We start from the raw sequence: 23723 nt of genomic DNA on the forward strand, positions 1-23723 counted from the left end.
TTTGCTTTTGGGTACGAAACTGAGACTTGGGTGATGTGCGTGATCACGCGAAAGTAGTTTGTGATCGGATCGCCGTGCGCCGTGCGCGAGTTCATTTGACTTGTGAACTCGGCGGAGCGGTCGCGCGCCGCTGTTATTTGTGCCGTGCGATGAGCGCATCATGACTCGGCCGAGAAAGTGATGGGGCCTCTCTTTGTGCATCACTATGAGCGAAGGCGCGAGCTGTCCGCAAGCAGACCTCGTTGAACGCCTGCGCGAGCTCAAAGACAGCGCAGCGGAGAAAGACAAGCTCATCCAAGCCGACTGTCTCAGGATACAGGAGCTGCAGAGCAGAGTGCGACTTCTTCAGCAGGAAAAAGCAGCGGTGTTATGCGACATAAAGGACATCTGTGCACAACTTGGATACTCCGACCTGGAGGCTCTTGAGGATGAAAGGTGACGCATCTCACGTCGCTTTCTTCTGCTCATCTGTTTTCGCAAATTTCCGCCGTGTTCATTTCTACATGACCCGGCTTCTACTCCGGCGCTTGTTGCATGTGGTCGTTTAAACGAAGCTGCCGCGGCATGAGATGCGTACCTGTGATATGGCAAAAAGTAGCTGCGCCGGGTCGTCTTTTTACCTAGTTTAGTCAAGGTGTCATAGGCCTAACAGTTTAGAACTACGTTAATGTCTTCGTAGGCTTCAAAAGTGCTTAAATACTTCCGAAAGCACTTCTTGTTTCGGGAGCTTCTGTGGTGTTGTTCGTAGCCCTCAGGTATATACTTCGCTACTTGTGCGCGGAGTTTCATCTAATTGAATCTAGAACAGTAGTACACGCGGTATCTCTATAAGTGCTGGAAGCCATGCGTCTTAATTGCATTACGACGTTGCGTTGTCCAGCGGCAAGACAGGAGCACATTGTATGGCTGCAAACGGTTACGATGCGAGCGAGTGCAATTCTGCAGGAAAATTGCCTGCCTTAACAACAGATCGACCGGGCCGAATACCATAACCATGAGCTCCCGCCAGCAGTGGAAAGGAATGCGATGCACGACGGCGCAGCAGCTGCCAGGAGCAAGTGTCATCCGATACACGCGGAGCGGGAGGCGTAGAAGCCAGACATTTCGCGTCGTGCGGGCATTTTGGCGATGTCCCACGAAATATGCCGGGGCCCGTGTCTGCTTGCGGGCCCTCAAATCCCGTGTGGCTACCTGGAGGACATTTCGATTGCCTGCCCGCTGGGCGTATTTGAGAGGGTGGTGGGTGGCGTGACGCGCCGCCAAGGAGATCGCCGTTGACGGCACGCAGCTGTGCAGCTGTCCAGGAGCAGGTGCGCGTAGCGGTGGCGAGAAGGAGAAACTGGCCGGCACGCGACAGCGGCGGCGGCGCGCTTCAAGGCTTGACCCGGGGAGGAGGAGGAGGGCAGCGCTTTCATTTAGCGACCGACTGGCCGCGCGCGCGGTTTTCCTCAAAGGATCGCCGCCGCTCCGAACAAGACGTCAAAGCGGGACGAATAACGGTCGTGTGCGTGCGCCTTTGGGTGGTCGTTGTGTGTGCTCGACGGCGATTCGTATGGAGGCCCCCCGCGCGAAGAATCGTCTGCCTCTATGGACGGGCGCTCCGGTGGCCATGGGTTGTCCGTAGCCGGGAGCTGCCAGGCGTAGCCGCGGGCGCACGGCCTCGGGGCGTCGCGGAGCGCAGAGGGCGCTGCGGGGCCGCCGCCGAGGACGCGAGCGGATCTCGGGCAGCGACGGCTGGCAGCAGCGGTGGGCGGCCGTGTCATGTTCGGCGTCGGCGAGCCCCCGCTCGTCTGTCAGGAGGCGGTGTTCACCCGGGACCGCGGTCCGCGGGCGTTCCTGCACCCGTTCAGCCCGTACGGCCGCGCCGTGCTGCGCGTCACCCAGCACAGGTAGGCTGCTGCTGGCCGCCTGACCCAGATCACGGTCGCCATTGCGCGCTGCTGTCGGGAGGAAACGGCCTTTGGTGGCGGTGGTGTGGCGCGTGGCGGGGTGCGCGGGCCCTGCGCGCCATGTGGCCGCCCTGGCAATGTGGATGCCCCCCGCGAGCCGCTGCGACGAGCTGCTGTTGCTGTGGCGCTGCCTGGCCCTTCAGGCCCGCCTGGCGGGGCCCGGCCCGGCGCTGCGGGTCTGCCGGGAGCGCCCGTCTTTTCGCCGCTATCCCGTAGTCGACCGGTGAGCCTCCGAGCGAGGCTCGGACGCGGCCGCCACGGTCCGCGCCCGTGGCCCGAGCTGTCGGCCGGGCGCGGTGCCAGGCGCGTATTGGAAAAGGGAACGCGTCGCGTATTAACGGACAACCGGTCCGAGATAAAAACGAAACTGCCGATCGCCACCGATCTCGGCCAACGCGACGCTGCGTGTGCCAGCGCGGTAGGAAAGAAAAGGAGAAAAAAAAGAGAGCAATTGTGGGCTTCCTGGTGCTCGCACAGCGCCTTCGGTTTCTCTCTGTCCGTATTTGTGTGTTGCACAGTTCACAAGTGCCTAGTTTGCGGTTTCGTTTACCGTTCATTTAGGCTCGCACGGGGCTCCGTCAAGTGTTGGCTTCCCTGCATGCTTGGCTGCCTTACTCTGTGCTCATTGATGCATTTCAAGTGCCCTCGTTCGCGTCCCTTCTGTTCTGCGCGTAAAATTTTAGGTCTGTGTTCGAAACCGCTTTCTGCAGTGGAACATGACACCAGGAACGCGATTGTATGTTTTTTCTTTGTGCTGAGGCATTTGAAGTTAAAATCTGGCCCCATTGGGGTCTATCGTGTACCAGAGTGGCACTGATTTATTTGCTGTCTCATTTACTGCTGGCATTGAAGCATAAAATTGCCCTTTAATGGAGCTTTTTGTGTGGCACACTCGCCGTAGCTGGAAAGTATTCATTGTTATTACTTGGGCAACTAGCAGCTTTAAGAAATTACTCTAATGTGATGATGCTGTCAAGGCTACACATATTCTTTCCTATCTGTGATCAACTGTAAACAAAGGTATTACAAGCTGTGCATTCATTGAAGATTGGGTGGTTCCAGGCGTTTTAGTTTTAAGAAGGTGCCCTATGCATTGCTGTTTCTATTAATTACTACCTCTGCATAACAACTGACTACTTGTAGGAAATGGGACATGAAAATATGTGTTTTGAACATGGAGGCAATTGTCGGTGGTTCATACGATTGTGGACACTCAGCAAACTCATTAATTCTGCCAGCCTAGTTGATATAGATTTTGTCATTTTAAATTTTATCTGTGCAAGTTATGTTATATATTCTTCTTTTAATTACCAGAGAACCATGCTGCGCTTCATCCTTAGTCCAGAGAGCAGCTGTAGTCTGAAGCTGTGTCAAGGCCACTTGAATAATTCGTAGCGTAATTGGTGACGTAATTTTCATCATGCTGAAGGATCCGTCTCCAGCACATCAATGTGTGTTGGTTGCAATGGGCTTGTTGGACACTGCCTTTTAGGAGCCATTTTTATTTTGTGTTCCTGTTGAATTACACAAGGTGGTAAAATATACTGCACTCAAATTCTGTGGTAGTGGAGGCATAGTGTCTAGGCTTTATCTGGACCTGTAAAATATCTGGAGTGCAGCTTGATAATGCATGAGAAAGAAGGCAATGCAAAGTATTCTTGAAGGCCAGAATTCCTGCTCATCAAGTGCTTCTTTCTAGATGGTCTTCAGTATTTGGGGGTCTTTGTGCCACACTCATCAGTGTCTGGTTCATTGAGGTGGGAGAGTACCTGGAGGCATTCTACTGCGCCACGTTTTTCGTGTAGTCCATCTGTGTCCACTGCATCTTGAGGATGTAGCTTTCATGTTCAGTGTCCCTGTGTTACGAAATGAGGAGGCAGTCATTCTTTGGACTGATTGGCAGTCTCGGTGCCATTCTGTTTCTTGGCAGCAGGAGAATGTACTCACTCAGTCAGGCTCCCCAGCACAAGACAGGAATTAAATGTTGTAGTTGGCTGTTTCAGTGTTGTAATAAGGCTTGGCCCCTGTTAGGCACATGTGGCTTGTTTCTCAAATTATAGCAGTGCATGCGTACCTGAACACTGTGCACACAGATTTTTAAGGGGCACTAGTGAGCTGTGCCAAAAGTAGCAAGATTTATTTGTTTACAGGTCGAGCTCAAGCATTTATTAGCTGTCAGAACAGACTCTTAGAACACCTGTACCCTCTATTTTGCGAGGCCAAACCCGGCAGTATTCTGGTGGGCAGTACTATATGTACCTCCCTATATATGTATTTCCTCTCCATATTGTATGCCCAGCAGCACAGCAGCATTTCCTTACCTCAATTTTGTTTTGCCTAGTTCGCATGCTTCGTAGGTGTTCTTACTACCACCTTTTTTGTAGCTTGTGTTCATCTTAACAACACGGGTTTGTGACATTTTGACTGACATTCTTCTATATCTAAAAAACTAATAAGTGTAAGCACTGCAAAGTGCAGAACTAGCATCTGATCTTTAATATTAAGAGAGTGAAGGAAAACAGAGCTGTGCTGTTTAATAGTGGAAAACTTGCCTTTTTGAATCTGGTTGCTTACATGGGTTAAGGAGTAAGTATTTTAATTGATAGCACAACAGGTGGCATACTTACTCATGTTTATGCAGATTAACCTCGAGCGCTTTAGTTAGCTCTCTTCTTTTCTGTCACACCTCTGTGGAACGACTGTTTCTGTCGACTGGGGAGCTCAATCATGGGCATGGCAGTGAGTGCAGAGTTGTAATGTTATTCATTTATTTTGTAAATTTATTTTGTAATGTTATTCAGGTGTTCTTTTAACCTTTCTTTATGCATCTGCCAGTTGGATTGACATAAACTGCTTTGCAGGAAAACAGGGTAAAATGACTTCCTCGCTGCGTGGGGCTAACATCTGCAAGTGTTGTTTTTGTACAGCCTCATTTTTCCTCATCCTTCGTCATGTTCAAATGTTTGCACCGTCAAGGTAACCAACCTCATGTGTCCCACATTACCCATGTCTACATGAGTTCTCTTGCAAGTCGTCCTCAGGTGTGAAATATTGTGGAGACATTGAATCAGTGAAACCGTTCTCTTTTACCTGGCTTTCTTGACAGTGTCTTTGATTGCAACTGCATTGGGTTTCTGCACATGCCCTTCTTGGCAGTTGTGATGACAGGTTTTGTAAAGAAAAAAAATTGTCGTACTTCGATTCGACACCTGAACCATGCCATATGGAAAAGGAAGAGGGTAAAATGGGGGAGAAAAAACGAAGTGGTACTGCACATGAGAGACGGGGCAGAGTGAGAGATATGGACAAGTGCTCGTCTGTGTCTCACTGTGTCCTGTCTTTCCCAAAGTGCCACCTTAGAGAGAAATAAGTGCATGTACGTGTTATGCATGGCCTAGTATGTGTGTGGGATGTATTCAATGTATACATTAAATCAAGTTAGTTGGTCAGTGTATGGATTGGAATGGAACTCCACATACAGAGACATTTTTGAGCGATACATTCTCGAAGAAATATCACTTATTCAATTCCCAATAGAAGCGTGTTGCTAGTGCCCCAAAAATTTGTATGCTCCCACAGTCATTGGCTTGCTTATTTTTGCCTAATCCCATGCCTTGCAATGATAAACTGTGATATTTGTATAGTTTGTTTTCAGTGCTTTGTTTTTTTTTTTTTTTCCTTATTTGCATTGGGCATATGGCATGGTTTGATGAGAGAGTACTGTGACGGTGCAGGATTAAGCTGCATACCTGGGCACACCGTGATGACCAGATAAATTGCGGTTACAGACTCTGAACTAGCACATCCAGTTTCAGTACTCATCTGCACTGCTGCAGAGCTCCAGCTCAGCAGAGAAATTGTGTGGTTACTACATTCTCATACAGGATTTGTAACACAGGTCCAGATTATAACAGTCATATACATCATGCAGTCATTGTGCTTCCTTTAAGGCATCTATTATCTTAGCTGCTGAATGCTAGATATTTCCAGTGAACGCGGATAGCTTGGCCTCTCCCTACTCTTCTTGCATTGGATTGGCTCAACAACATGCCTTCTTTGCCCTGAAACTTACTTTTAAGCAAATATTCTTGTTCATCAGTGTTAGCATACCGACATAACCCAACGGTGCATGATAAAGCCATCCAAAGGCAGTGCAGTATATTTCGTGAAACCAGTGTTGTGGCAGGTACCAGCTATCAAGAAAGATGGTGGTTGGCATTCGATACGAGTTGCTTCTGAATGACTCCACTTTTATTTTCCATGTGCTGTTTGCTACCACTGGCTTCGGTTGGTTTCATTGTGCAATCTGTATTACAGAACACAATGCGACTGCATAGAGCCTAGCAGAAGAGAATCTCTTGGGTTTTGATTTCACCATTCATAAAATCTTTTTTCCCCCCCCCCCCCCACATTGCAGCCAACCACCTGAGCTGCGGCCGGGTCCCCCCCAGAAGCAGGCACGGCCTGAGGATGGGGCAGACTGTGCTGACCAGGGGGGCCTTCCTACCCGCAGCAACACACCTCCCCGCAAGGCACCCCCGCTACGACGCCTCGACGATGAAGCGCTCAAGCGGTCCCGTCTCCACTCGAACCAGTGAGCAGGGCTCTTTGGCTTTTTTTGGGGCGTTTTGGAACTGATTTTGCAAAATGGGCTCAGATGTATGAGCAGACATGTATGTGCAGTTGTCCTCACCAGCAGCTGCTGTCTTCAGGGTGTCTGCCAACTGAGAAAGCCATAAAAACTGTGAAACCGGGAATTCTCAGGGAATATGGATAATCTGGAAAAACTCGGAGGATTTGTGCTTACATCAGGGAAAATTAGCTGCAGTTCTACATATAAGGAACTAAAGTCGTGATAATGCTGCCTCGTGTAAACAGTGTGGACTGGCATTGCACGGATTGTCCAGAGCGGCGTTACATGTCCTCTCCTCAGCAACCTCAGCAATCCTCAGAAAAGCTTTGCGGCGCCAGCGGCCCTTCCGATTTTGAAACGTACTACGTCGAAAGCGGACACTTTGCCGCGCTTCCCCGGCGCTGTGGCCGACGGCAGAGCGCACGCTTCCTACGGTTCCACGTGCGCTGTTCGACGCCCAGCGGCCTCCCCTTGTTTTCCTGTGGTTCCAAGTGGACAGCTCCAACAAGGCGGCAGAAAACATTGTGAGAACTTGCGATGGTCCCAAATGAACTCTTCCTCCCTGTGCATCTCCTTGATGGAAGCGTCCATTTCTGCCGCTAGGGGTGCACGCACGCAATGCTGGCGGCGCAGCTTTGGGAGAAAGGGAAATAGTTGCGCACCTTTTCGCGATCTGCCGACGCTAGCAAAGCAACGAATTCTGTCCGTTCTTAGCTGCGCCGTTTTGAACCGACTTAGTTTTAATGACTGCTGTGGTGCCGCATGCAAGCTGTGTGCGACGTGTCAAGCATGACAGCCTTCAAGTGCACTTTCGTCCAGGACTGGACGAATGCGAAACATTGTGAGCTTGCAGTCTGGATTAGGCCCGTCGAAAGTAACCTGAACGCAGCGTACTGTGCGCTATGCAGATAGCAGTTTTCACTCAGCAACATGGGAGGAAGAGCGGTGACAAGTCAAACTGAAAGTAAGAAGCGCCAACTGGCCATTACCAGAGCCGGGACACCCTCTGTAGCCTCATTTTTGACACCGCCGACCACCGTTGTGACCAATGCCGGGCCAGTGACAACAGTTTCTGCGCACCCTTAAAGTGTTTCAACTACTGCGACGGACGTCTAACCCGGTTGTAGAGCAAAAGATATCTTTCAGCGTGACTTGGAGGTCATAAATGCTGAAGTGATGTGGTGCCTCAACGCTGTTATGACGCACACATCGCTCCGTGCTGCCTCGGTATCGGCTTCTCTGTTCCCTTTGATGTTTCCATCATCAGCTACAGCCAAGAAAATACAGCTTGGCAAAGACAAGGTAGGATATACTATTGTCTATGGCCTCCCACCTTTCTTCAAGGAGAACCTCATGTCGGAATTAAGCCAAGCCTCCTACCTCGTCATGGCGCTTGACGAATCGTTAAACAAAGTTGAACAAAATGAGTAAATTGACGTTTTGGTTCGCTTTTGGTTGGATGCGGAGCAGAGCGTGAAGACGCACTACTTGATGTCATGCTTTCTGGGGCGCACGCGGACGGAAGAATTGGTGTCTGCTTTTAAAACTTCCACAGATGGACTCTCCTGATCAAAAATTCTTCAGATCTCAATGGATGAGCTAAATGTAAATATAAAATTTCTCCATGAGATCAAACAAGAACTTTGTGAATCCAGCGACGGCCATCGTATTCTCGAGGTTGGTAGCTGTGGCCTTCATGTTGTGAACGGGGCTTTCAAAACCGGACACGCGGCAACAGGTTAGCAACTCGTGGAATTTCTTCGTGCTCTGTACAACTTATTCAAATGTGCACCTGCCCGATGCGCTGATATGCACGCATAACTGGGAGCAACATTTACCCTATGAAGTTTTGCGCTGTGCAGTGGCTTGAAAATGTTCATGTAATTTCAAGAGCTATTAGGATTCTGCCATACCTAAAAGTTTATGTCAAGTCGTGTCGAAACGAGAACGACCGACCGACCAGCTCCAGTTACTGCGTGGTCGAAACAGCCATTCACGATCCTCTGCTGTCTGCAAAGCTAACCTTTTTATGCTTGGCATCGCGGAGAAACTTCAGCCGTTCCTGGCTCAGTTCCAGACCAATTCGCCTATGCTTCCATTTCTTGGCACAGCATTGGAGAACCTTCTACGATCACTAATGAGTAGAATAGTAAAGAAAGAAGTAGTAATAGCGGCCGACAGTCCATTGAAGTTGATCAAGGTGGACATGAACCTTACTGCGAACGTAGTTGCGACGCCCAAGGTTGACCTTGGGTTTGCTACGAAGAATGCGCTCCGAAAGGCCCCAGAACTTTCATATTCGGCTATCCTAGGGTTCAGAAGGGACTGCGCCACTTTCGTGACGAACTGCACCAAAAAGAGCACGGAGGGTTCGCCGTTGTGGTTCAAGCTGGCGGGGGGATCATGTCTGTATCCCGCGTAAGCGCTGATTCCCGATCTCAGGGAACGGCGTCCAAATGATGCACTTGAAGTTCTAACGGAGCACCAATGGATGACAGGAACAAAAGCTGATCGAGCGATCCGGTCCTACAAGCATGTATGCTCCCTAGTCTCGACGCAAGCGGCATTGAAACATTTCAATAGGAGCACGCATTGGCTAGAATGATCTTTGGGCAGGCATCTGTGGTTCGAACAAAGAACTGTTCACATTTGTGAAGGTCATTCTGTCTCTTTCGCTCGGAAATGAGTCTGTCGAGCGGGGATTTTCTGTTAACAAGGAATGCCTTGTTGAAAATCAGAAGGAGCAATCTTTGGTCACCCAGCGAATCGTATATGACGCCGTAATGTTGGCAGGAGGAGTTGCCAACGTTCAGCTGACCAAGAGGATGCTCCATATGGTCCGTGGGACGAACGCACAGTGGAAAGAGGAGCTGGAGAGGACGAGAGCAGAAAGGGCCGATGCACTGAGGAAGGGACGGGAAAGGAAGCGTGCCGCCGCTTCTCTGAAAGAGCTTGAGCTGAAAAAACAAAGTGTTGGCTGACGCCGAAATGCAGGTGTCCCTCATCCAAACGAAAATAAACTCTCTAAAGGGGCGAAACAACACTAAAGCGTTGGGCACGAACTTGAGGTTGACTTTCCAGTGTTACCTTGAGGTTTGTTGCTCTTTCACTTCTACAAACTAAGGTTTCTCTAATCTGCAGTTCGTCTGAATAGACTTGCCGAGAGAATCGCACTTGTGACGCTAAAGTTCAGGTTCCACACCATTGCGGTTACTGTCAGTAGATAGAAATATATCACATTTGAAAATATTTGTCTCTGCATGCATCTTCCTTTTAGTTCGTATTTGAAAATATTCAGTTTGATGCACAGTTTGTTTTAGCATTTTTTCGTAGATATTCGATTTGTTATGCATTTTGCTAATCTCCCCTTTTTTTTAAAGTGAAATAAACACTACTCCTTGCTATTTAAATAGGATTAAATTGTTGTTTTTATTTTTTAACATGCTTACTGGAGAGTGATACCACCAGGCGGCTTTGTGTTAGCTTGTTTTCGCATAGCACAAAGTACTGTGTCACTCAGGGAATTTTACAAATGCACGCAGGGAAAACCTGGAAAACTCGGGGAAATTGGAAATGTCAACTTGGGACACCCTGTGTCTTTTACAGATTATTCTGTCACTTAGAGATAACCAAAGAATGCTTCTTTAGACTAAACTTCCGTTTTTTTGTGCTCATATTTCTCACAGAGGTGGCATTCAGCGTTAATTTTTGCTTAGTATTGCATTTATGTTCGGTACTTAACTGATTCAGCCAGAATTAACTGGAAATCCGCATCGCATGTTGTAACGATGCCATACCAAAAAAAAGAATGCTTTCACAAAAGCTGTACTGGCAGCATTAACTCTAGTCGGCAGAAGAGTGACTAAAACAGACAAATGTGAGGCACAAAACAAAGGACGCTCCACAACCCTCTGCGGGTGAGAGATGGTGCTGCTGGTACAGCTTTTGCGAAAGCATCTTTTTCAGTCTGGCATCGCTACATACGCTGCCTGGTTCAGTCAGAATTAATTGGAAGTCCGCAAGTGCCACCCCCGAATGTGGTATACAACAAAAGTTACTGCCGAATGCCACCTCTGTGTGAAAGTTGGGCACAAAAATGCTAGCGGTTTAGCTGAGAGAACCATTCTTTGGTTCCTGCCTTCTGAATTAACTTGGGTAGTAAGTGCGTCAAAAGGATCTTTTTCCTGGAGCAGAAGATCGTGTTATTTGCTGACGAAATGCCAAGGGTTGCAGCACGAGGACAAGACTATCTACTATTTGGGCAAACTTGTCCCCACAGAATTAAGAAAGTCAGCAGCAGCAAGAGTGACAAGTAACCAGGTAGTTGTCAAATGAATGCTGCAGTTTGCATGCACAATGCTCACATGCAAACTAAATCCTATGTATTGCTACAATATGATCTGCGTCCCTTTCTCGTGCACAGAGCTTGAAAAACAAAACTATTTTGTGCTGCTCTACATCCATCATGTTCCTTTTCACCCTAGCTTGGTTTTAAGAGGAAATGCAGTTCTAGATCCTTCAGGTGTCTGTAGGTTCTTGGAAGGAAATGTCTTGAAATAAATAGTGACTTGAAAACTTCCAGTCCTGTAGCATAACAAATGGGCATTTCTGACAGTGTTTGGCACATGATAGCGTTAGCAGCTTATGTGTCATAAAATCCAGCACACTCATCCACAATATGATTCTTATTATAGGCATGTTCTACACATTTACCCATTGAAAGTATAGCAGCCAGTGCTTAATAGGTTGTTCTTGGAGAGTATGTGCTCTTGCTCTGCACGCCTGAGCGGTGGCTACGTCTGGGGATCTTGACTAATGTAAAAGTGTTGCCTAGCCTATGTTCTTAAGCTCTGCTCTAAGGGTATGGTGCGATAGCTTTAAGGTGTTAATGCCCATATATATGCGGAATTGGGTCATTCTCTGCTTTACATTCATAGATTGCTGGAAGTCCCCGTACCACTCCTGGCACTGTGGTGCAGCGGTTAAGCGATGCATCACCGCACTGTAACGGCAGGTGCTGCAACCGGTGGGGCTTGTACAACCCAGGTTGCTCTTCCCAAGCAACTCCTTGTGACCAATCATTATTTTGACTGCCACCTGCCACAGTGAGCAGTTTGCTCACAATTTGGTGGGCAGGTTGTGTGATGCAACAAGGACACGTGACCTAGATGACCAACCTTCCATTTAAGTTGGTTCTCTGGGGGTTTCTCTTGGATTTTTCGCTCACGGTCAATGGCTCTGACGCCGGTTTTTCTGCAGCACTGGCTCCTTAACGCTATCACTTTAAAAGGGGGCAGAGTAACATGACTTGCTGTGGTATTAAGATACCAGTTGCCTTGTGTTGCTTCTAAGGCACAAAAGAACCGGAAAAGAAAATGACAAGATGACAAGACTTTACTTGGAATCCCTTCATATTCTGATGGCACATACGCTCAATTGCCACAAAGGCAATCTACCCCCGATATACATCCACTGCTTACGTCACATCGGGAAGCCTATATAATCAACCCTCGCTTCCACCCCTTTGTTGTGAACAAGGCGCTCGATTCTTTCCCGCCGTGAGCACTCCTGAGCAGACGGGTTTTCATAAAACCCTGGATTTCAAAAGAACTGATAAGAGGTCTTGCTGATGGTGCCTCAGCTATTTTGACTTGTCCATCATTGTTGTTGGCCTGTTTTCTGTGGTGAAGGAATGCCATTTTTGGCAGCATAGCTGCTCTGGTTCCAGTCTTGACTGCACTGCGTCTCTGCTTCCCTGCATGCAGGTATGAACTGTCCCAGGACTTACTGGACAAGCAGGTGGAGATGCTGGAGCGCAAGTACGGGGGCGTGCGGGCGCGAACAGCAGCGCTGACCATCCAGCGGGCCTTCCGCAGCCACTGCATGCAGAAGCGCTTCCTGGACTTGGCCAGTGCATCCAAAGGCGAACGAAGACTGTCGCGACGCATCCACGCACTAGACCTGCTAGCTCCATCCAGCCCACCATCGGAGGCGCCCTGGCCCGCCCACCACCACCGCACACCTACCAAGGGGGCCCTGGCCGAAGCTGCAGCCGCGGCCGCAGCAGCCAGCAGGCGGGCACCCCCGCAGGTGCCTCGACGGTCCTCCTCTATTCCCGGTACCACCACCCCAACGTCGGCCACCAAGGAGAGCCCTGGGAGCTGGAAGCACATTGCCGTGAGTCTGTGGCTGCTCCTACTCGTTGCTTGGTTACTCTTTCAAGCAGTCAAGGATCCTAACTTTAAGTGGAGTTGATTTTTTTTTTTTTTATGGGGGTTTAACGTCCCAAAGCGACTCAGGCTATGAGGGACGCCTAAGTGGAGTTGATGGCACTAATAAGTCCTAAAGTGATTACCAGGAGTGGACGTAACTAACCCCCTAACGGACACATCCTTTAAAAAGAAAATGTTACCAAAATGGTCATTTAGTTCCTGTGCTGCCGTCTGTCAGCAAATCACAAAACTGCTTTTGATGAGCCCTACTCCTTAAACCGGACAGAGAGTGACAGAAAACAGTCAAGCTGGACTCGTCGGAACCCAGAAATGACAGTCTGCTTATGGCAAGTCCGGCTCGTCCAAGTCTGCTAGGGGTTAAGAACCGCAGAGCTTAGGTTGCTCTATGGAAGGTGAAGAAGTTTAGCATCACAGAAAGGCTTGTCCTTCTTACTGTGCACAATGAAGGAACAACAGCAGCATATTAGCTGCCACGAAACTTTTCGACGGCTCTGCATGTAAGACAGTGGCAACAAGTCATTTAAATGGCGCCAAGAATAGTCACTGTTGCTCTGGAGGCATGACTCAGCATGCAGTTGAGTGACTGGGAGAAGTTTAGTTTTCACTATTAGGCCCTATAGCCAACGCGGTGACAGCGAGGCAGTATTCCATGTTTATCTTCGTATCTTGTCTGTGAACCTCTTCCACGGCTCTCATGAAAGAGGAGAAGAGCAGGAAACCTTTGCACGTTCATGGTGGTAGCCACTGCTATACTATGTTCATGCTCGAAAGCGGCTGCACGTACCAAAGTGGAGCCACAAGAAAGCTATTTTTTGTGGTACTTATGCTTGTAAATCTCTACCCTGCTTTAATACACTACGGCTTTGTTCCTTGCATTGTATTTTCATTTTTTTCTCTCCTGTTTTGCACCCAAAAGGCCAGCCCATGCGTTACAGGTTCTCTCCCCCCCCTCTTTTGTTTTGTGGTTGCGAAGTCCACTTTCGCTTTATGTGTCACACAAAGAGAGTTTGTTTTCTCTTTGTTGAGGACCATACCCATTTCTCACACCGTGCAAGGATGCTATGCAACCAAATATTGATGTCAGTTTGCTGATCAGAACATCTAATGTCACGATACATCATGCTTTCATCTGCAGACAAACCAGTCCGTATGCCAGGAACGACTGCTTCCATGATTTGAGGTACTGTAGAAGGAATTGACAGGCTGTGCGATTATTCTCAGTCACCTGAAATGTGCTGCTTACGGTTGGTTAAATAGTCAGAAATCCGGGATACCATTATCAAAAGAAGCCCGATAGATGCAAGTTTTGGAATTAATTTATTGTGGGGATCTTTATCAAATGCTTTGCTAAAATCAAAACAAAATCTAATGCTGCTGATTGCTCCATGAAGGTGCTGGCTGTGTAGTGCTGCTTAATTAAGTGAGGCTGCATTCTGGCGATGCTTGAGACAGAAGCAGCAAGTCCAGAAGGATGGTTTATGGAGTGACCTTTCATCCAACAGATAGTTGCTTTGCCAGAACTGGTTGCTCTTCCCTGTTGTGCACAACAGGCACCCGCATCTAGTGGTGCCCAGGTGGCCTCGGCAGCAGCAGCCCCAGCCAATGGTAGTGGCCAGCCTACACTGCCCTCGGCCCGGCCAGAGGACAAGCGGCTCAGCAACATCTCTGAGAACAGTGAGGACAGTGTGGACTGTCCTGCCTACTCGTGCTCGCCGCCAGCCTCTGACGTGCTCCTGCTCTACCCACACCAGGGGCCCGGCAGTCCCAAGGACTCCCTGGGAACCAAGGTCAGTGATGGGGAATTGGATCATTGAGGCATTTTTTTTTTACTTTGTAAGTGATAATGTTGACTGTGCCATGGCTCTTTGCCTGTTACATGGACATGGCACAGAATGTAGCTTCCCCCCCCCCCCAGGAGGAGGGGGGTCAGTGCATGAGCTTGTCATGGTGCACGTTAGTTTTTCCTGTGTTGCCAATCTTGTTTTCAGCAAGAGACAGCTTATGCTGCGTGAAACAGTCCAAATTACAAAAAAGCTGTAAATTAAAATACATGACGACTTGTTCTTTTCAGAATGCCATAAATGATGGATACTCACAATCTATCATGCAGCTGTAAGTCATTGAAGTGAGTTGCATCTCATGTAATTTTGTGCCACACAGTTCTGTCTCTATAATTCTGCCCAGAATTAAACAGCCATACATGCATTTTTTGTGCTTCTGCTGATCAATGTGTAGTCCGAATCGAATAAGTGTAGGCAGCCTTCATGCAGCTTTGCGGGTCCTCACTGCTTCCTCCCTAGACCCATGTGCTGTGTGTGTGTGATTTTAGGCATGGTGCTTAGGCCCATGTATCCAAGCAAATCTTGGAAAGTCTATACCCTTGGTTCTTCTCTTTACTGACATGCTTGAAAACATTTGTTTGTGTGACTCTGCATCCTTTGCACCTACCACAGGGAAGCGAGGCACAGCGCAAGCGCCAGTACCGTGTGGGGCTGAACCTGTTCAACAAGCGGCCCGAGAAGGGCATTCGCTACCTTGTCGAGCGGGGCTTCCTGGACCCCTGCCCACGGGCTGTGGCCCGTTTCCTTATCTCGCGCAAGGGCCTGAGCAAAATGCGCATTGGCGAGTACCTGGGTGACCTGCAGGGGGCCTTCAATGCCCGCGTACTCGAGTGCTTCGTCGAGGAGCTCGACTTTGCCGGCATGCAGGTGGGTGCCACCCGCTGTCATTGTTCAGAGAGCCAGCAGCTGAATGCAATGCGCTGGCTATTTTGTGCACCGGTGAGGCACAATAATTTCCTTGGTTGATGTGCCTCTGGATGCATTGTGAAGTAGCACCTTTCCTTGGGTGGAGTGCCACTGTTTCCCCGATTTTTCCACTCTATACAGTTTTTGCTTCCATGCTGTATTCTTCCAAGTTGAATAAGTTCTGCATTGTAGCTGCAAACATCAGTGAAAAGCATGCGACCAGCATCACCTCTAGTCAACACCAGAAGCTGAGGGAGGAAACGAGAAAGAGCTGAGCAGGAGGGTACAGTGGCTGAAGAGCGCAGAAGCTTTATGTGATGCCAGTGGAGGGGCAGAACAGGGGCCTTACTTACATGCGCTGCACCACTCATATGCTGGGCACCAGTATTGAACTACTAGAGCACTCCAGTCCTGTTTTGATAGCCACTGTTTTGTGCAAGACTGCTTGAGGCGTGATGTCATCACGATGGTAGTGGTGATTACATCATGTATCGTGCACTAGCTTTAAACGCTGCTTGCATATTGAGAGGAGAAAGATGAGTTTAGCTGAAGGTTCACCAGTTACCATTGTATATAACTGAATAGTCACCTGACTTTCTGTCCTCGAAGCAGCCACATTTTGAGTTTTTTCTCCCGTCTCACATTTAATTCTTTTATGGACTCCTTTTAGGTCCTATACACCAGTTCAATTCTTAAATTGCATCAAACTGTCCACCCTCTCAAAATACTTATAAAGAATCCTTCAATCCCCCTTAGTGGTCATGAAACTCCCGCCAAAGTTCGGTTTGCAGCCGAAAGCGGCCGCTAGGGGCATCGCCACAGGTCGAGGCACTGCGAACAGCAGACCGCGCTTACCCATATGGTTGCACCAGAAAAACTTGCTCCCTTGCCCGGGTTATGATTTCGTGTTTTAATATTTTATGTGAAGTTGAAGCGGAGGTCCTATATCTGCTACAGTTCCATGATCCTAGCCCGTTTTGACGCTTCTATTGAGAAACAGCGCTGCCGGCAGTGCCACGGCTCGTTCTTTACCTGCAATCATTTGGCTGCTGCATGGAGACTTGTCATGCTTAATTAGACATTGAAACATTGCTTAAACATGTGGTATGCTCATTAACCTACAGTGTGCAAGTGACCACAACGCAGCGCGTGGTAAGTCAGTCCGCTTAAACAGACAGCACTCTTGGATTTGTACTGCGCCTGTGTTGCTTGCCTGGCTAGTGACAGCAGCTGCAGGTTTAACATTGCGTTGCCTATACTGCAGTGCATTTATCACTATTCTGCATGTGATTTTATTGGAGGGTTTAATGCATGGCTAAGCCTCAACGACTTCAGCTGACAAATGCGTCAGAATGTCACGCTGTCTGTTGCTATGTGTGGCACCGCAGCATTCAACTCTTGGAAGCATGGCGCATTCAATTGCTTGCAATACTTGCGCAGCAGAGGATACTTTCACTTGTTCTTCTTTTGAGCTTATAAATGGTTCGTTTCGTTGAGCATAGCTTTGCCATTTTGCCAGCACATTGCCACTATTTGTGAAGTGACAATGTTACAACAAGGCGCCGCTAACTGCCCTGATCCCGATCAAATACCACCGTTCTGAATTGCAGTGTGTCCAGGTACGTATTACAGCACTGTACTGCTGTCTTCTTTAACATACCAGCATAAAATATTTTCACAACTAACCCGTCGCCGTCTTCGCCGGTGTACATGCTATAAATGAAGAAGTGAACGTCTTGTACAAAGTGGACAATTTATTTACATATACAGTGAAGAGCAAAAAAAGAAATTGCAGCATAACAGCTCTTAGTGGCTCGGCAGTCTGCCTCCACGAACAGGGAGTTTTGCACGTACTGTCGCAAAGCTGCAATTTAAGTCTGTGCACAGCTTGGGATTGTGCAACGGCTTTACATTTTGATCGGCTAAATCCAAACAGGAATGTATTCTTTCTACAGCACCTGAAAAAAAAATGAAAGGAAAGGCGTCATTCCAGCCAGTGCCGTCTTTTAGTATTTCAAACCATGGTGCATTGATGCTAGTGTCAGTGTTGGACTGAGGTAGTGTAAATATCATGTGAGCCCTTTGATTAACCTAGAAGCAGCGTCAGGCTTCAGCTTCAGCAGCTCACTTTGCAATGACACATCTCCATTCACTACAAGCTCGTCGTGCCGAGCGATGTCGATGGGATCGAAATGATTCTCACAAGCACACATGTTTGGCGAATCAAAAGAGAGGCAACCAACTTCTTTTCGGGGGATGGTGACTTGATTCGGCATCAGACGAGAAGAGCTGATCTGTTAAAGAGCTATTTATCAGGAAGGCATCAATCCGTTTGCGTTGACCGAGAATTATCAACTGCTGCGATATTAAATGCGGCGCTCCCCAAGGCAGTATCCTGTGGCCGCTCTTGTTCATTATATATATCAACAATCTTGTAAACATTGAAAACTGCGCTAATTATATTATGTATGCAGATGACGCTAGTATCTTTTTAACAGGAACAGATGCTAATGATGTAATAGCGTGGAAATCTTATTCTGAGTAAACTTAGTGCATGGTCGCTCGGTAATTCATTACCAATAAATTGTTCTATAACAGAAGCTGTCTTATTCCATCTAAAATCGGTCCCATGTAACTTTGGTGTGATCCTACTCTTAATTGACCCTGTGATTGAAATCTCTCCTGTCGCTGATTCTCTGGGAGTAATATTTAATGAATTCATGCTTTGGGACCAAAACACTGACTACCTGCGCACTAAACTCTCGAAGGCTTTAGCTATGCTAAGGAAGTGTATGGTATGTTTCTTCCCGGGTCCACCAAAACAGTCTAATATATGTAGCCCTGTTTGAACCGCATTTACGATACTGCCATCTAGTATGGGGAAACGGCACCTTGAAGGCAATGTAACAAGGTAACCATGTGGGCTAGTTGGTGTATTTCAGACATAACTTCCCCATCGAAAGCACGAGACACCAGGAGAAGCGTTGTCCTGCGTTTTCCTGTGTTCTTCTTCTCCTGGTGTCTCGTGCTTTCGCTGGTGAAGTTATGTCTGAAGGCAATGTATAACCTAATAATAATGCAAAAAAATTCCCTACGAGTGATTTCAAAGCAGCCTTATGAAGCCCACACATCTCCATTCGTCACTAAACTCAAAATCGTGAAATTACACAAGTTGTATGACTTAAAGCTACTGTCAGGCACACATGATTTGAAAACATTTGCAAATCTGAAAAGTAACAGACCTTTACGCTCAATGAGGCACACAGAACTCTGGCATGTTCCAAGATCTCGCACAAATTATGGATTTCAAATGGTTCAGTCTAGCATTCTACAGGTTTTAATCAAATATTACTTCACAATAGAGAATTTGCGCACACTTTCTAAACTTGAGCTGTATTCACTTTTTGTATAATGCTTGCTCATACATTTTGCTGTTTATTCCAATTTGCGATGTAACATGGTTGTTTGCATTTTTCTGTTGTTTACAAACTAGCATCGTAGCTGTCATATTTGTTTTGTATCTATGCTACTCACCTCTACCAAAGCATCCGCTGTCAGTTATTGGGAGGTGGGGCTAGTCAAGCTCCTTATATGTAGGTTTTTCCCACCTTCCCTACCACATCATTTTGCTGTATCATTGTATCATTTTGCTTTGTGGTAAAATAAACTTCAAACACTTTGTTGCCATTGCTCCTGTAGCCAGAGCGACAGCCGCTCACACAGCAATGTAAAGGCATCTGTCACAGACAGCCCTTAGTAGTTGACAAGAGCACATGCATTCAAATACTTTGACACTGGGCCTGATAGAGTGCCTGAACAATGGGCCACCGCGGTGGCTGACGGGTTATGGCGCTCGGCTGCCGGCCCAAAAGACGCGGATTCAATCCCGGCAGCGGCGGTCGAATTTCGATGGACGCGAAATTCTAGAGGCCCGTATACTGTGCGATGTCAGTGCACGTTAAAGAACCCTACGTGGTCGAAATTTCCGGAGCTCTCCACTACGGCGTCCCTCATAGCCTGAGTCGCTTTGGGACGTTAAACCCTCATAAACCAGTGCCTGAACAAGAATACAACACACCATAAAACGTCACTTTATACGCAGCTAGCCAGCTTCCCGCTCCGCCACTTGTCAAAACATGCTTATTTTACGCCAGCACCACCGTGCGGCTGCTTTAGGCAGTGTACCGGGCGTCCCATAGAATTATGGAGAAGTTTCGTGACCATAAAGTGCTATTGAAGGACTCTGCCATAAATCATACTCAATCCTGTACACCCACCCATTATTATTTCACGTTAGAGACTCGTTCAGCTGCATGGATCACCTGTGCTCACCTTGTCCTTGGCACTCTTTGGCTCTGCCTTTGTGCCATGAAATGAGTCATCATTATCGCTTATTCTAGGACAGTCTGCGGACTGAGAAGAACAGGGCTTCTCCACAAATTGGGGTGGTGGAGGATCAGTTGTCCTGCTTGCTTTCCGCAGGTGGACCTGGCCCTGCGGCGCTTCCAGAGCCACTTCCTGCTGCCAGGGGAGGCACAGAAAATAGAGCGGTTAGTCGAGGTGTTCAGCCAGCGGTATGCACGCTGCAACCCAGACGTGGTGGCCAAACTGGCCAGTCCCGACACGCTGTTTGTGCTCGCCTTCTCTGTGGTGCTGCTCAACACGGACTTGCATACGCCCTCTGTGAAAGCCGACAAGCGCATGAAGCTGGAGGACTATGTTCGCAACCTGCGTGGGGTGGACGAGGGTCGTGACCTTGACCGGGACATGCTCGCGGGTATCTACGAACGTATTAAGGTGCACCCATTTCGTCCCGGTTCAGACCATGTCAGCCAGGTGCTCAAGGTGCAGCAGTCCATTGTTGGGAAGCGACCCGTAAGTAAGGCTTTCTTTCGTTTCAGAGTAGTGTGGCTCAAAATAGCATATATTTGCTTGTGTGTGCGTGCGTGCACGCGCGCGTGTGCGTGCGTGCTGTGGCTGACCTAACACAATATAGGGGCAATTAATCGTGGTGCAGACTGATGTAACACATGCAGTAGTGACATTTGTAGATGTGCTGTTACAACAGAACTTTTCTTCTATAGTAATTGTTTTATTTCGTAAGTCTTATTTCCCAATTGAAAGGAATGTAGTGGTGGAATTTAATTTTTTTTTCCCTTTCCTTCCCTTCAAAAAGACAGTCCTTCCTTAAAAAGCCTATGAAGCTTGATCTGGTTGTGAGACTGCGTGCACAATGAGCAAGCATAAATGTCTATCGTAGTGGCTTGCTTTTCATGAAGTCATTGCTAGGGGTGTGCGAATATTCGAAAGTTTCGAGTAGCAAATCAAATATCCTTCTATTCGATTATTCGAACGAATCGAATATGCTGTCAAGTTTTCAAATAATCGGCAGGAGGTTCAAATAATGCCTGCTGGATTTTTCTTTAACGACTGTTCCAAAAACACACACAGACACCGCACACCATCCTTCCACGACTAAAAGTATGAACTGGGTGAAAGGTTCAGCACCACGATGCGGTCCATTTGTGTGGCGACGTTCATAATACTTGTACTACAAGGCCTTTAACATTGTACGGTGTGGCAGCAGGACTCAGGCAAATTCATCAAAACCCTGCCTTGATGCTCTATCTCAGAGGGCATTGCTCATACGTAGGTGCCGCCAGTCTAATTTCCTGCGTTGTGGCTCTAGTGCCGCTGGGCGCCCACCAGTTTTTCAATGGGTACATTTCATCTGGCCTGATGCTTGTCTTTTCTGGGGTGAAATGCTTGGGAAAAAGGTCTTTGACCAAACCAAACAAATGGCAATTTTTCTATATCTACAACTAGACAGTGTTAGTTGTTATTGTGATTTTGTTTTGTGACCCGTTAGTGGAGATTAGTGTTGCGTCTTTTAGCAGCTATAGCTTTAACTTCTCAAGCTTCAAACTCATAGCATCATATTGCAGCACCACCACTGGCACTTCAGTATTTTGCTTGATTGCTGTTTTTGTACGAATATTCGAACCAGTAACAAATTTTTGTACTGATATTTGATTCGTATTTGATTCGGAAGCGAAGCTGCCTTAGTATTCTTATTCGATTCTGTTTGGAAAAGGTGCTATTTGCACAACCCTGGTCATTGCACATGTTTCCTGCAAGGAATCAACACCTGTGGCTTTGAACTTTCATTACAGGCACCTTGTTTCTTTGGTGTGCACCCTCAGAGCTTTGGTCATTAGACATTGCAGAAAACTCGTGAAAGGCTGACTCTTCTTTGCGGTTAACGCTGTCTTGGCCTCATTTGGATGGCTGTTCCTCAAGGAACATTTTTTTCTTTGCGGGTGACCAAACATGAGAGCAGAGTGGGTAGTGCATGAAAGTTGGAACAGAGTACAGGAAATGCTTCGCGCCTTTTCAGCATATAGCATATGAGAAAGCTATTTCTTCCGATTTTCACTTTTGGTAGACAATAAATCATAAGCACTGGAAACACACTTTCTAAGCGCTGTGGCTGCAAATCATAATCTGATGCTCTCTCACCAGAGCAGGATTTGGCCACCCTGATGTAGTACTTGGCCACAACCTTCTATGATCAAACCAATTAACCCTCGGCCCTCAGTCCCCAGCGGCTGCGGAGCACCTGACCACGGCGGCGGTCAGACCTGTGACGAAGCGGAGGGTGCTAAGAATCTCTGGCTCCGGACAGGCCGCCATTGGAATCTGAACCTGGCAACGTTTAACGCTAGAACTTTATCTAGTGAGGCTAGCCTAGCAGTGCTGTTCGAGGAACTAGCGGGAATTAAATGGGATGTGATAGGGCTTAGCGCAGTTAGGAGGACAGGTGAGGCGTATACAGTACTAAAGGACGGGGAAAGAAAAATGATAGGTGTAACGTTAAGACACCGGAAGCGGGCAGAGTGGGTGAGGGAACAAACGCGGGTTAATGACATCCTAGTCGACATCAAGAGAAAGAAATGGGCTTGGGCAGAGCATGTAATGCGGAGGCAAGATAACCGCTGGTCCTTAAGGATAACGGAGTGGGTTCCAAGAGAAAGTAAGCGTAGCAGGGGGCGGCAGAAGGTTAGGTGGGCGGATGAGATTAAGAAGTTTGCAGGCAAAGGGTGGATGCAGCTGGCAAAGGATAGGAGAGACATGGAGACATGATTGGAGAGACATGGGAGAGGCCTTTGCCCTGCAGTGGGTGTAGTCAGGCTGATGATGATGATGAACGTTGTCAGTTTCAGATACAGGATGTTAATTCGGTACTTCAAGAAGACTTATATGCATAGGTTCTTCCTACATCTTTAGCAAGTGATTGTGAAATTTGATTGGTGAAATTCCACTATTGAGTTTGTTTGGTACAGCGGGTCGGTAGGCTGTTATTAAGAGAGCCGTAATTTTGTGCCTGGCTGTGACTTAATACTATACAGTAAAACCTGGATGTAATGAACCTCCATATAGCAAATTCCTCTATATTACAAAGTTTCTCAATTCCCTAGCGCCACCCCCATTGAATCGTGTGTATATGAGAACTACATGTAACGAAAGTGTTGCAGTGTTTGACCTTGATATGACGAACTGTCTGCAGCGATTATTTGTTAGCTTGTGCTGAGTTAGGAAATTTCGGAGACGTTTCATGACGATAAAACACGAAGTGATATGAGAGGAACATCTACAGTTGCAACGAGTGACTACAGTTGACACAGTGTGCCATGCTCCAGCACTCTCAGTGCACCTCTGCTGCTTTCACTTTTGGAATGTCTTACCACTTGGCACTACAATAGCTCATGCTCAAAAGGAGCGAAAAATAATAGGGCATAGCAGAAAAAGATACTGCACGAGTAGGACGCACCAATCACCGCCATGCGGTTGCTCGCGTGATGCCAACGCCGATAGCGGAGAGCACCAGTGACACAAGGCAAAAAGTCTTATTTCCTGGGGCAACAGTGGCGGGCAGATAGAGAAAGGGAACATGCGGGAAGAAGCATGTGCCTCTAAGGCCGCTCTACTGTACTGGCGGTGACGCACGCGCTTGCCTCTAGCTTTGCAGCGGTGCCCCCACCTCTTCCACTCTCTCCACCCCACTCGTAGCGGCACTGAGCAAGCCTCGGCAGCGGTGGTGGGAGCTGCTTCCGCAGTCGTGCTATCAGCGCGATCATGACACGTTTCTCTGAGTTTATGG

General features: G+C 47.8%; 1 protein-coding gene across 4 annotated transcripts in view; it reads left to right on the top strand.

Annotated features, from left to right (window-relative positions):
- Nucleotides 1–23: 23 nt before the first annotated feature.
- siz (Brefeldin-resistant Arf-GEF family protein schizo) overlaps nucleotides 24–23723 on the top strand; it is a 29506-nt gene continuing 5806 nt past the window's right edge. Inside the window, exons 1-6 of one of the 4 annotated variants that reach the window (XM_077630970.1) lie at nucleotides 24–435; nucleotides 6367–6543; nucleotides 12348–12759; nucleotides 14366–14602; nucleotides 15269–15523; nucleotides 20045–20437. In XM_077630970.1, the coding sequence (XP_077487096.1) occupies nucleotides 206–435; nucleotides 6367–6543; nucleotides 12348–12759; nucleotides 14366–14602; nucleotides 15269–15523; nucleotides 20045–20437 (1704 nt within the window). In that variant the 5' untranslated portion in view covers nucleotides 24–205. Of the gene's footprint in view, nucleotides 436–1398; nucleotides 1890–2002; nucleotides 2173–6366; nucleotides 6544–12347; nucleotides 12760–14365; nucleotides 14603–15268; nucleotides 15524–20044; nucleotides 20438–23723 lie in introns of those variants that run through there. The other 3 variants (XM_077630973.1, XM_077630972.1, XM_077630971.1) reach the window with 3 other exon arrangements.

This window comes from Amblyomma americanum, chromosome 7 (genome assembly GCF_052857255.1).
Source record: "Amblyomma americanum isolate KBUSLIRL-KWMA chromosome 7, ASM5285725v1, whole genome shotgun sequence".
Taxonomy (NCBI): Eukaryota; Metazoa; Arthropoda; class Arachnida; order Ixodida; family Ixodidae; genus Amblyomma; species Amblyomma americanum.